This window comes from Marmota flaviventris, chromosome X (genome assembly GCF_047511675.1).
Source record: "Marmota flaviventris isolate mMarFla1 chromosome X, mMarFla1.hap1, whole genome shotgun sequence".
NCBI classification, from domain to species: Eukaryota; Metazoa; Chordata; class Mammalia; order Rodentia; family Sciuridae; genus Marmota; species Marmota flaviventris.
Genome location: NC_092518.1, coordinates 92,589,388 through 92,602,843, shown reverse-complemented (window position 1 = coordinate 92,602,843; position 13,456 = coordinate 92,589,388). Strand labels below are relative to the sequence as shown.

Sequence of the window (13,456 nt, the reverse complement as noted above, 5' to 3'; positions counted from 1 at the left end):
AAAAAAATATGCTGAGTTGGGACAAACAAGGTTGTTTTAGATGTTGGGTTTAGAGAAGAAAGTGTTCAGTGTTAATTTATTCAGAAAGAGAGGGAGACAGGAAGAGACAGTAGAGCATGGAGTTGCAATCTAGTCACCAGAAATATGCCTCTGTTGTAAGTAGGGACATTTCACCAGGCTTTCTCAGAGCATAGATGAAATAGGTTCTTAAAAACCTTCTACCTCACATAGTCCATGATCACTGAGGAGCCTTGTGCGTTCTGGCTACTAGGAAGGAATATGGCTATTTTGATAAACCAGCATCTGGTTTATTACATCAGGGTATGGAAAAATTTAATTAGCGTGAGACAATCCAGCTGAGCCCCAGACCTTCAAGCCTGGAGGTGTTGTCCCTGAAAGAACATGTCTGGGTTTTATGCTGGCTCATCTCCATCCACTTCTTCTCAAACAAGGATGGACAGCTTGTATTTTGAGATGGGAGACAAGTTGAATCACTAAATAATTTCTTTAACTTTGGGGAATTAATTTAATTAATAATTTTAAAAGTTTAAAAGTCAATAATTTAAAAAGTCAAATAGTTCTAAACTTCTAACAAAAACAGCAGACCTTCTGTTCCACTCCTCCCCATCTCTGGGTCCCAATCACTACAGGCAAGCACTCTTGATCCTTTTTTAAAAGTACCTTTGCCCCTGTGTTTCTATTGTACTTCTCCTGGAATGTCCTACCTTTTTTGATCTTCATTTTTTTTTTAAATTTCCTACCCTGGAAATTTAGTTCTTTTACAACATTTCACTCAAATCCCACCACATTCTCCTAATCTATCACAAGTTTTAGTTAAAACAAAGCTTGCAGTATTATGACCACGTAAATACTGAACACAGACAAAAAACATAACATAAAGTTTTAGTTAAAACAAAGCTTGCAGTATTATGACCACGTAAATACTGCACACAGACAAAGAACATAACATACTACAATTCTTCCTTGTACAACATTTTTAAAAACTTTTACTCAAAGCTAATAATTGCCTTATTTGTGTATTTGTTTGGTTGCCCCCTTTCTTTTCTTTTTTTCATATTTGTTTATTTTTAAAATGCATTATCCCTAATCCCAAGACTTCCAGAAAATCATTAAATTTGATGCCTTTATTTTATTTATCTATTTTTATGTGCTGCTGGGGATTGATCCCAGTGTGTCACATACTAGGCAAGTGCTCTACCCCAGATGTCTTGTAGGTTTTACTTGAAAGTGATATGAGAATGAAGAGCAAACTTCAGGACAAATAATGAAGAAAATTAGCCCCCTGGATGGATCCAATTTGACAATTCCAGGGCTCATAAGTATTGTGCTTAGAGAGAAAGTAAGCACATTTGAACAGGATGATTGAGGTTCAGAGACAACCTGCCTCTACCAGTTACTAACTCAATGACCTTGAGCAAGTAATTTGACTCCCGGAGCTTCAGTGTCTTCCTCAATAAAATAAGGCTAATAATATATTCTGCCTCCATACACAAGATGGTTGGGAGGATTGAGTGAGATAATGCTCATGAGCACCTGGCCAAGTGTTTGTTACATAAAAGTGATTGTGGGTGAGAGTATTATTATTATTAGGGACAGATCTTACCAAATAGTTAAGAATTGGAAAATTTGTGAACTTTGTGTTTGACATAGCTACAGTGTCACCTGAATATACCAATAGCATCATAAAGAGAAATACAGGTTGATACTGTCAATGAGATTGCTACATTTATCAAATATCAATATCTTCTCCCTAGAGATTTTTGCAAAGCTTAAACAATTTGCTTAATTTAGGGAACATACTAAGCTTCATGCAAGCATTAGATATTAGGATGAGCATTCATCATATCAATCTATAAATAAAGCACACAAATCTCCAGAGAGGCAGAAACAACCAACCAGAGATCCTAATTAATGTACAGGTCCAGGCTACTAGACTCAAGGAGAAACTGTTAAAGATATATGACCAACTCACGTGAAGAGGTTAGATCAATTTCACAGGAACTATTGCCAACACTGTTGATAGCAGTACACTGGTAATAACCTTGTTCAAAATTTGTCAGATTTCCAATAACCAAAATTCCAGTGTTTGGGTCTGTCAAAACCAGGAAATAAACTATTAAAATATCTTATATAGGTACGTACGAATCATGTCAGTGTAATATATCATTCAATGCCCACCCACTCCCCCATATTGCCCTCCCTTTCATAAGATGTCCAGGGACCAATTAGTTCCCTTGGGCCTGTTCCAAAGGTAGCCCATCTACCACCATGTAGAACTATACCTAGAGCTGGCTTCTGGAAGTTGGGGAGTAGTTAAGACCAGAGGCTTATGTTGGGAGACAGGTATTCTTTTTAAATTCCTCTCCCCCAACCAAGAAAAAGACAATATTGAGCAGCCAGCCACATATGCCATCAGTCAACCCCCCAAACCAGGCCTTGCCAAGGACTGCCAAAGGTGATACTTACTGAAGCTTTCTTTCACTGGCACAGCATTATTTCCCTCGAGTTTATACCAGTGGTACACAGGAGATGGTGTTCCAAAAGAAGAGAGGCAAGTCAGAGAAATACTATGGCCCATTTCTGGTCTTCCTTGGATGCTACAAAGTGGCTTAGAAGGTTTGACTGTAAGGCAATTGCAAAGAGTAAAACTCCTGCCAGGATGCATGGCAGCCTGTGACTACTGCAGTCACTTCTTCACTTTCATTTTGCAGAATATATGTTTATTAAAAATTATATATATAGTGGTATATGAGTGATACATAAATATGTGTGTGTGTATTTATTTATTCATTTATTTTGACTGTTTTCTGATTGTACCACCAGATGGGAGTAGAGCACTTCAGGTGCTGGGACATTCTAGTCAGGAGGCCATTAAGATTCAACTAGTGTCTCTGTCTGCCTCCTCCCCAGATTTATAACCATGAATTTCCGCATTGTGTCTTAAAATATGCCTTTAATAAAACAGCCAAATGTAAGCAAACACTAAACAACTATGAACATAGCTTATACTTGAAAATCAGTTTTAAAGGAAAATAGAACCCTTAAATAACTTGAGATAAACTGTTTCTATTCACTCTAAAAATAGTTCTATTAATACTATATTTGTTTATTCCTTTATGGGTCTTTTTTTTTCATTTATTCATCTGGGAGTGACACAAAATGGTTGGGAGATTTGAATTTGCCTGTGTCTCTCATCAGCAGGGGAAACCTATTTTGGGTGTGCACATTACACAGCTATGCAATCTCTATTCTGCCTCCACACCAAGCATTTATTTATGTACCTCCTGTGTACCTGACATTGGACTAAGTTCCAGGGATATAAAAGTAACATTGGCACATTTCTGAAGTTGGGTAGAGGAGAGTGATGAGGGATGAAGTTAGAGAGTGTCTGGAGTCATACCTTGGAGAGCTTTACAGTCCATGTATTCTAAGAGCAGGGAGATCATGGAAAGACTTTAAACAGGTTAGTGATGATGGTTATTTTAACATTTTAGATGGCTCTCTCTAACATTGGGGGTGCCTAAACCAAGGGAGAAGAGGAGACAGTTTCAAGAGGTACTAAGCTAGAGGCAACTGTATATGGGGAATGAGGGAAGATTGTGGGATCTATGGTGATTTCCAGGCTCCTAAATTGGACAACTGGGTACATGATCTTGCCATAATTTGAGATAAAGAATGCATGTAGAACAGCAGGCTTTAGGGAAAGGAATGATGAGGAGGAAGGAGTTATAATGAGGGTGGTTTGGTATGTGACTGATTTTTAGCTAATTATGAAAATACCTGGATGAAGAAGCTGGAAAACTGAAACTGAATCTCCCCATTCATCTTACTTTGCACAGCTCATTCTATCCTTAATTATATACACAGATAATGATCAAAAGTTCTATACTTTCCAACTCACCTTCCCTTTTTTTGGGGGGGGGGTACCAGGGATGGAACCCAGGGGTGATTAACCACTGAGCCACATCCCCAGCACTATATATATATATATATATATATATATATATATATATATTTTTTTTTTTTTTTTAAATTTAGAGACAGGGTCTCACTATGTTGTTTAGGGCCTTGCTAAGTTGCTGATGCTGACTTTGAACTTGCAATCTTCCTGCCTCAGCCTCCCCAGCTGCTGGGATTACAGGTGTGCACCACCTCGACCAGCTCACCATCCTTATCTTTTTTAATTTATTTTTTTAAATTTTTATTTATTTTTTTAGTCATACATGACAGTAGAATGCATTTTGACATATAATACATACATGGAATGTACATACGTCAATCAAATTGTCTATTCTATTCTGTTGCCCTTACCTTATCTTAATTTGAATATAAAACCCTCCAAAGGCTGATGTTCTCTGTCTTAGACAAGTTACATCTTAAATACTCAGCCCTTCATCTCTTAACCTGCAACATGATAGTTAAGAGTAAAGCTCTGGTCCCAAATAGAATACTGGCTCTACAACTTCACCCTAGATGTGTTTGGACAAGTTACCTAACTTAACCAAACCCCAGCTGACTCATCTGGAAAATGAGAATGAGAGAATATCTAACCTCTGGCTGATCCAAAGATTTAATAAAATTATGTATATAGGGCCTTGCACATGGAATTCTGTTAGCATGGAGAGTACTAATTTCTGCTACTGAACTTAATCTTCCATCAACTCCTGCTCTATTCAGCCATCTCAAACTTTAACTTCTTGTGCACATAAGCAAGAAGAAAAATGCATCCAGTTATAACTTTGAAACACTTCACTAGTCATATCTTGGAAACGTGTCTTTTGATGAAAAGGATGTTCTACTTAGCTCTTGATTTTATCTTCCTTACCAATGGTTTTCTCAGATGTTCCCAAGTTCCAACTTGGTCTGCCTATCCTGAACTAGGCCATTTGACCAGGAGTCCATTGCAACTATCACTAGAATTTCCACTTTTAAAAAATATGAGTATTTTATAACTGTCCAGCATGATATAACAATTTGAACAAAAATTAAATATGGGTGTTTCCTTGGGAAAAAGTCAGACTTGAACTAATTATAGACAGAAACCTGTAATGACTTGCTCTCATTCCTTGAGCCTAGATTCAAACCCAGATAGGCTTTTTAAACTTTTTTGCTAAACACATCTTTCTTTTATTTTTATTGACAAAACAATTAGTGAATCACTTTGAAACAAGTGCCAAATCTACATATTTTCCAAAACTACTGAATCAAAATTGAATTGACATGTTATCTGGTTAAAGTTCCCTGTAGAACCTAGATATTTCACTGGCAAAGCCATTGATCTACCCTTTAGGTTTATTGCTTTCAACAGAATTGGTGTTGGAAGAGAAGTCTTACCTCAGAAAATAAATGAAATTGCTTCAGTGTGTTCTCAAACCTTCTCTAAATTAATCATTTTATTTTTATGTGCCAAATTGCAAAAGGGAGATAATGCTTATTCCAAATGCACACAAAATAATTATTCAGACTTGACCTGGGTATTTTTCAGAGATTGATTTTCCAAGGTTGTCATAACTAATGGAAATCTTTCAAATGAATGTTCATCCAAACCACCTGGTTCTTTGCTTACTGCCATTTCCTTCACCTAAATTGTACCCTGCCACCTCAGCCCCTTTTCTGCATGACACACTCTTGCACATCCTTCAACAGTCAGCATAAAAGTCTCTTTCCTTAATAAGCCTTTTCTAGTTCCCCTTACACAGCTTTTTGTTCTTTTTTTTTTTTTGTACCAGTGATTGAACCCAGAGGCGCTCAACCACTGAGTTTCATCCCCAACCCTTTTTATTTTTTATTTTATTTTATTTTATTTTGGACAGGCTCTCATTAAGTTTCTTAGGGCCTCACTAGTTCCTGAGGCTTGCCTCCAACTTGTGATCCTCCTGCCTTAGCCTCCTGAGCTATTGGTATTACAGGTGTGACCACCACACCTGGCTCCTTTCACAGCGTTTAGATCTTTTCCTTGTGCCCTTACAACTATCCTCTCACACCTCCAAAGAAAGCTTTTATGTTACATATTTGTCTCCTTCACTTGATTGAACTTTTACAGGTTTGGGACCCTATCTTTTACATCTTCCCAACTTCATTGTTAACCACTGTTACGGACACATGTGCTCAGGATTTGATGAATTAATTCATGAATGCACAGGTTGTATATGGGATTGGTGTTCACTGCTGGATGATAAAATGTCTCTGAAAGACACTTTACTGCAAAGAGCTACCATTAAGGAAACATGAATATCTTTTTCCACAATTGGTCTCCCATATCCACCTATACCCACCTTGCTAAACCCCCAGTAGAGCAAGCAGAATAGGTGCTCATATGCAATGGGATTTGATAATTGCAAATACTCTCTGCATTTTAAAAATAAATTAGCCAGGGTCTGGGGATGTGGCTCAGTGGTAGAGCACTTGCCTTGCATGTGTGAGGCACTGGGTATAATTCTCAGCATTGCATTAAAAAATGAATAAATAAAATAAAAGTTAAAAAAGATAAATTAGCCATGTTGAAATTTCTGGAAAGGCTAAATTTGTAGGATGGCTTGTTTTTCACCCAATGAATAAAGATACAAATTTTGAGACTTCCTGAACAAAGAAATCTATAGACCCTTTGGTCTCTTTCCTTGCCTGGGTCCTAGCTGAATGTAAAGTCATGAAACAGTCATGACAGGAATTAGCTGACTCAAAGACTCATTGGAAAGAATAACTCACAGGAGAGTTGCCCTCAACTTCTTAGAGAAATTGATTTGAATCTTCTGAAGCTTAAATTTAAGAACATCAACCTTCTTGTCTAAGTTTATCTCAGGGCTATTTCCAAGTCCTTTCTGAAGAAGCTTTGCCTCTTTAGATTGCTTCTGCTCAGAACACTCTGGAGTCAGGGAGAAACAAAATCAGTTAGAGAATTAATCTCTCAAATTATTTGAACATTAAAGAGCTCTTTAATCGCTTATATCTCATTTTATCTTTACAACAAATCACTAAAGAAGACAGGGCAGTTATAATCCCATCTTACAATGACCAGAGAAAAATGAACTGATTTGCATGAAATCACTGAGTACAGAATAAGGTCTAGAACTTAGGTCTTTTGACTCCCATCTTGATGCTTTGGCACTCATACCACACCATTTAGTTCCCATGTATATGGCTAGTCTTTCAAACTACAACATAAACTCTTTTCTCTTTCTCTGTACCCCTATGCCTAGCACAGTACTCAGCAAGGTAAAACACAAAGGGTTGAACTAATCCAATCTTAAACAATAGCTCTTGGGTACTTTTCCCTCTTTTCCAGGTGGTTAGATGCAGTGGCAAACCTCATGGTAAACATTAGCTGTACTTGTATGCCATCATATCAGTGGCAAGCTAAGGCAATTGTGAGCAGTTCTCCTAGGTATGCACCTTGTTACCAATTGCTGCTTCTCCAAGCAACTCTTATTACTGATTTGATCTAATGCCTCCTTTTGTATGATGTATATACATAGTTGGAGAAGAGCAATGACTACATCAACTCCATTTAGGATTATTTAGAAGTAGGAAATGCTTAGTAAACTGGGTAGGTAGTAAGTGTTGCCAGTCCTTTCCTTCCACCCTTTAGTAATTCCCACTCCCAGGCCCTGCAGGGTTTAGCCCCCATTGTCCTGTCAGATAAAAGTTGGAAGGATCACTAGAGATCACCAAAATTTGGAGCTCTCTAAAGGCAGAAAACATGTCTCCATCATTTATGATGACCCTATCCATCCTGGGACAAAGTTGGCAGTCAATAAATCCTGAATACAAGGAACTACTCCAAATTCATTTTGAGAGCAGATATGACTTGCTTAACATCATATAATGAATATATGTATATACAGAAGTTCTTAACAATGGCCTAATGTGTGTTCCCTTTTCCAAATAGCATGAGCATTTTTAAAAGAGAAAATCCTGCCATTAGGATTTCATGGAATTGTAGTAGACTTTGGAGAAGTAATAATTTGACATTTGTCTCCTCCAGGTAAGTCTGGCTCTAATTGGATGGAAGTTCCCTCTGAAATAGTTGCTTGTGATCATTTGGGGTGGACAGTGACTTGACTCATCTGTTCTCATTGTATTCTTCAGAAATAGAGTTATCTGGAGTTTGGATTATCTACTGTTGTCATTTTGACAGCCCTTTTTGTTTGGGAAATTGCTTCTACATGTTTTATTAATGATTTCTCAGTGCTCTTGTACAGGTTGAGTTGGTGGTGTGTCTCTGTTTCCCCTGTAATGAAAGGAACAGTAAGTATATTTATCCCCAGAGATCTGTTTAGCATCATAACTAGGTACCCTGGTCATTCATTGTCCTGAGTTGCTCCAAGAAGATAAAAGTGTCCATACCTAACACAGTGACGTGCAGAGTGCCTTGGTTATTGCCAACAAAGTCTGGAGGGTTGTTGACATCACAGGTGTAAATTCCACTGTCTGCTGGCTGCATACGCAATATAGTGATAGACGCATTACCTGGAATGGTGGACCTTATAATTCGATCTTTGAATTGTCCAGAGGCCTGACCTTCTCCACCTTCAGAATAGTAAACCTAGGACAGCAAATAACAGAAATGAGAACTAGAGAGTGTCCATGACTAGGATAAGTTATCTGGAAGCTCCTTCTATTCATATTACCTTTGATAAGAAGCAGCATCTTTCTTCTCTGGGGAATAGGTCTCTGTGACTAAGGTTTTGTCAGTTCATGGGGGAACTTAATTTTCTTACAACTGTTCACAGTCATTACCTCAGATAAACTCTGTGATGTCATCTTGGCAGGAGCTTGTATGCCTATTCTAAGAGGAGGGGACAGCTTGGAGCTGACATGATTTAACTCTTAAACCTGGTCTAGGAGACCAAAATGCTCACGTGCTGAGTCCTCCTGAAGGAAACTTGTTAAACAGGACCAAATGTCTGATGGGAAATAAAAACTGTCATTTTTTTTTACCACTTCATATACTTAAAAAAATTTAGTTGTAGATGGACACAATATCTTTATTTTATTTATTTGTTTTTATATGGTGCTGAGAATAGAACCCAGTGCCTCACAAATGCTAGGCAATTGTGTACCACTGAGCTACACCCCCAGCCCCACTTCATAAACTTTTGATTTGAGTTTACCTTACTCAATAATAGTATCTGATGTCTCTAAAAATTCGGATGTTCATATTCTTTTCATACACCCAAATGCCTCCGAATAAGCAAACCTGGATTTCCTCTGTTTGTTAAAAGTATGAGATTTCGTCACTCAGCTTTAAAGAAGAATGAAATTATGGTATTTTCTGGTAAATGGATGGAGTTGGAGAAGTCATGCTAAGCGAAATAAGACAATCCCAAAAAACCAAAGGCCAAATGTTTTCTCTAATATGTGGATGCTAATTCACAGTAAGATGGGGAGGGGCACTAGAGAAGAAAAGAGTTACCTTAGATTAGGTAAAGGGAAGTGAAGGGAGGGGAGAGGAAAGGGATGTGGGGTTAGGAAGGATAGTAGAATGAAACAGACATTATTACTGTATGTATATATATGACTGCATGACCAATGTGATTCTACAAAATGTACACTCAGAAAAATGAGAAATTATATCCCATCTATGTATGATATATCAAAGTGCATAAATGCATTCTACTGTCATGTATAACTAATAAAAACAAATTAAAAATTTTAAAAAAAGAAGTGTCAGATTTCAGAACAGAAACATTCCTGAGAAATCATCTGGCCCTAATCCTTCCTAGTGTTTCCTGAGTATGAAACAGCATGAGCTAGTATAAGGCCTAGGAAGTGCTTAGTCAATCGTATCTACCATCTTTCTCTCCATGTCAAATAAGGGAACTCAGACACAGAAAGATCAAATGACACATCTTAAGCCAAAAGGGATTATTATTATTATTATTATTATTATTATTATTATTATTATTTACTAGGCTTAAGAAAGATCTGGATTCTAGTCCCATTTTAGTCCCATTAAAGAACATGGATTCTTAGTTCATAATTAGTCTAAGGAACTGTGGGAACAATATGATGTGGTAAAAAGAGGTCTGGTTTAATGGTTAAATGGACTGGGTTTTGGCCACAGCTCTCCCTCTGGCTGTGCTCTACCTCTGACTATGGCATAGGCAGGGGAGGTGGCCTCTAGTCATGCCTCCATGGCAACCTGCTTTGTGATAAGAAACAAAGTTATTTAATCTCTCTAACCTTTAGTTTCCACATCTGAACAAGGAACCAGAACAATGTTTTCCAAAGTATGATATGTATTCCCCAAGTATAGCCACTTTAATTGATTTCAGATAGTACCTAAATGAAAATCTACTAATTTTAATGTGTGTTTGAAAGAGACATATCTAACACATCGAATATGCAGCTTCATGTATATTGTTACTTTTGGTTAGACTAAGGCAGATTTTTGTAAGATTCTAAGAAATCAAGTCAGCATAGAAAACATTAAGTAATTAATAATACTGGTGTTCCACAAATAAAACAAAAATTATGAAGATGACACATGAGTGACTAAAGCTTGGGAATCACTGTGCAAAGTAATCCCTGAGGTCCCTTCATAATATATATGTGCTGTGTATGTATTTTGTCAGTTTTGTATGAATGTGAGGCATTCAGTGATTGTTGTTTATTGTTCAATAAATTGGTATTGCCTTAGTCCAAGAGACTAATCATTTTCATAAAATCAACTAGAAGGGTCTTACAGTTCGTTTAATTCAGTCCCCTTACTTTCCAGAAGAAACTGAAGCCCAGAGAAGTTTTAAAAAAATATCACACACAAAATTAACAGTTGAGACAGGACTAGAGCTCAGTTCACCTAATTCCAGCTATTTACCTAATTGACTGATCAAAGACAGAAAGTAATCAGAAAATCAAAAGATATTGTCTAGATAAATTTAAATGTCTTTTCCTTTAAGCAGAAAGTCAATATATATTAAAACTAACACAGAAAGATATATTTGGAGGGCAAAATGAAAGAACCAAGCAAATTTATGTAAAAAATAACTGTCTCTTCTGTTTTTTCTAACATCAACATGCTTTCTTTCCTGCCCTAACTACAGCCATTTATAATTAATAATTCACACCTACTGAACCAGAGGCATTTTGTCTCAGAGTGATCTTGTTTATAAACTAGAGGTATTAACTCAAGGTATTCAAGTGAGACGGTGGCGGGGGGTCAGTATTTCAAAAGCCATTTACCTTATTCACTTTTTTTGTAGCAAGGATTGAACTTAGGGGTGCTTAACCACTGAGCCACATACCCAGCCCCTTTTATATTTTAGAGACAGGGTCTCTGTAAGTTACTTAGGCCCTCATTAATTGCTGAGGTTGACTTTGAACTCGCAATCCACCTGCCTCAGCTTCTCAAACTGCTGGGATTACAGGCATGTGCCACCCTGGCGTATTCACTTTCTGATCAACAATTTGAGGCTCCATTGCCTCTTACCTGGAATACAGCCTGCTGTCCATCAATAAATCCCTTTAGAACTTAAACATCTGGCCATTTTCTTTGTCCCCAAGAAGACTGGGTACAGGTCAGCCCTACGACTGATTACATAACAATGAGATACATCAGTCCTGCCTGAAATTCAGAGGATCCAGGTGAAAAAGTCCTTGTTTCTACAGAGATCAGAGGCCCAATAGAGTGTATTTTAGGCTAGAATTAGGACACGAAAAGAAGCCACTGCGAAACTCTCTTAGTTGGGCATAAATTGAGGTAAAATTAGCAAATAAGCAATGAGGTCCTGGTTCTGTAACTTACCCATGAAAAAGAACTTTACCATCCTTCTATCCTATCTCTTCACGCTGCAGTCTAATCACTTTTCTCCTGTCATAAATAACAATAAATGGTATCGGAGGTAGGAAGGAGGAATAATAATGGAGACCTAAAATCATCTTGGCCTCCGGGTGTTGTGTGAGAGGGAAAGTGGCTAAATGGCAGCTGAATACATAGATGGAGGGGGTTTCCTTAAGAGGAAGTCGATTCTGTCACACTATCTTTGTAAAGAAAAAAGAAAGAACCGTTTTCCTGAAACTGCTTATCTAATCACATAGGAAGCACTGCAACTTGGTTCTATTTTCCACAAAAGAATAACTCTTTTAAAAATCAAAGCTGAACAATGACCAAAGTCCAACCCATGATCCTATGTGGCCTGTAAACTTTTCAAAGACATATTACTGTCAAGTTAGATATCAAAGCAATTGAGGTCCAGGAAAAGCCTCCAATATTCAGTAGGCCACATCCTTAGTAGGGTAGAGTGGGAGGTGAAGATGTCCTGCTTTAAGAAAATTCATCCCAGTGTTCCCTTAAGGAGTGCTTGTTAATTTTTTTGCCCACTTTCTCTTTTGTGCCTTTGTTCATAGCAAACAGCACTGTTTTCTTCCAAGGTCCTCTCTGCCTGCTCCCTTGGTGATGCTAGAGTTTAATGTGTAGAGTCACAATATCACATTGGTTATAAAACGCTCTTTGAGATCACTTAGTTCGTGGTTTCTAAGGCTAAGGAAACTTTAGGAGCTAGGTGAATATTCTAAATATGGGGAAATGGCTGGGAGAGACTGGCGGGTATTGGGGGGATCATAAGGGATGGTGGGAACTGTGGTGAATGGGGAGCCAGTGCACACTGTGGAAACAAAAACACAGAGCTAACCAAAATATGTCCACTGGCCAAATCTAGTCCAGAGGCCTCCTATTTGCAAACTGATTCATCCTCTTCTATTACAGATGCCAATGAGGGCCCAGTAGTGGAAGAGCATTTCCCAAAGTTACACAATCAATTTACATTCAGACCTAGAACTCACACCTTCCGTTCCCACTGAATATATTCAGGTAGCACTCACAGTCCTTCCTGCCTGAGGCAAGGAAGATGATTTTCAGGCAACCTTCCCCTTGGGAGCCATTCAATCCCATTCCAGTCTGATCTTCCTCTTGCCAATTGCATTATTCACTGGCCTGATGCTTCCCACACTAAGCAGGTTCACTACATGATGCCCTTGACATTTGCCAGCTGCACTGCAGGCCTCTGAGTTCTTTGCAGAGCAGGCTTTCCGCTCTTACTGTGTTAAGTTCCTAGTCACATGATGCTGTGCATCTGGGAGCCAGATTTGTCCTAAAAGATGTTTCTTCAACTTTATGCCACTGCTCTCAAACTAGTGACTTGGTATATAAACAAGAAGGGTTGAAAGAATTTCATCTGCTTTCTATTTGAGTCAGACTTGGAGTTACTAAATGCCTTTAGTTTCCAGAACTGCTTTTGCAGTTTCCTTTGGGAGATGTGGAAGGCATAGAAGTCCACAACAAACCACACATTATTTCCCTTGAAGCTTCTTGCTTTCTGGTACTTCCCATAGAGAGGCTAGCCAAGGGGAGAGGATTAGGTGGCAAAGGTCTCAAGCCCAGAATTTTCTCTGGTCTGTACTATGAGGGTTGGGATTGCATATGGAGGAAATAAAATAC

At 38.1% G+C, this 13,456-nt stretch overlaps 1 protein-coding gene across 1 annotated transcript in view; it reads right to left on the bottom strand.

Moving 5' to 3' along the window:
• Vsig1 (V-set and immunoglobulin domain containing 1) overlaps window positions 1-13,456 on the bottom strand; it is a 33,566-nt gene that overhangs the window by 1,568 nt on the left and 18,542 nt on the right. The window contains exons 4-6 of the mRNA XM_071606081.1: window positions 8,365-8,563; window positions 2,488-2,643; window positions 1,994-2,113 (exon numbers count right to left, since the gene is read on the bottom strand). Of these exons, the coding sequence (XP_071462182.1) occupies window positions 1,994-2,113; window positions 2,488-2,643; window positions 8,365-8,563 (475 nt within the window). The remainder of the gene's footprint in view (window positions 1-1,993; window positions 2,114-2,487; window positions 2,644-8,364; window positions 8,564-13,456) is intronic.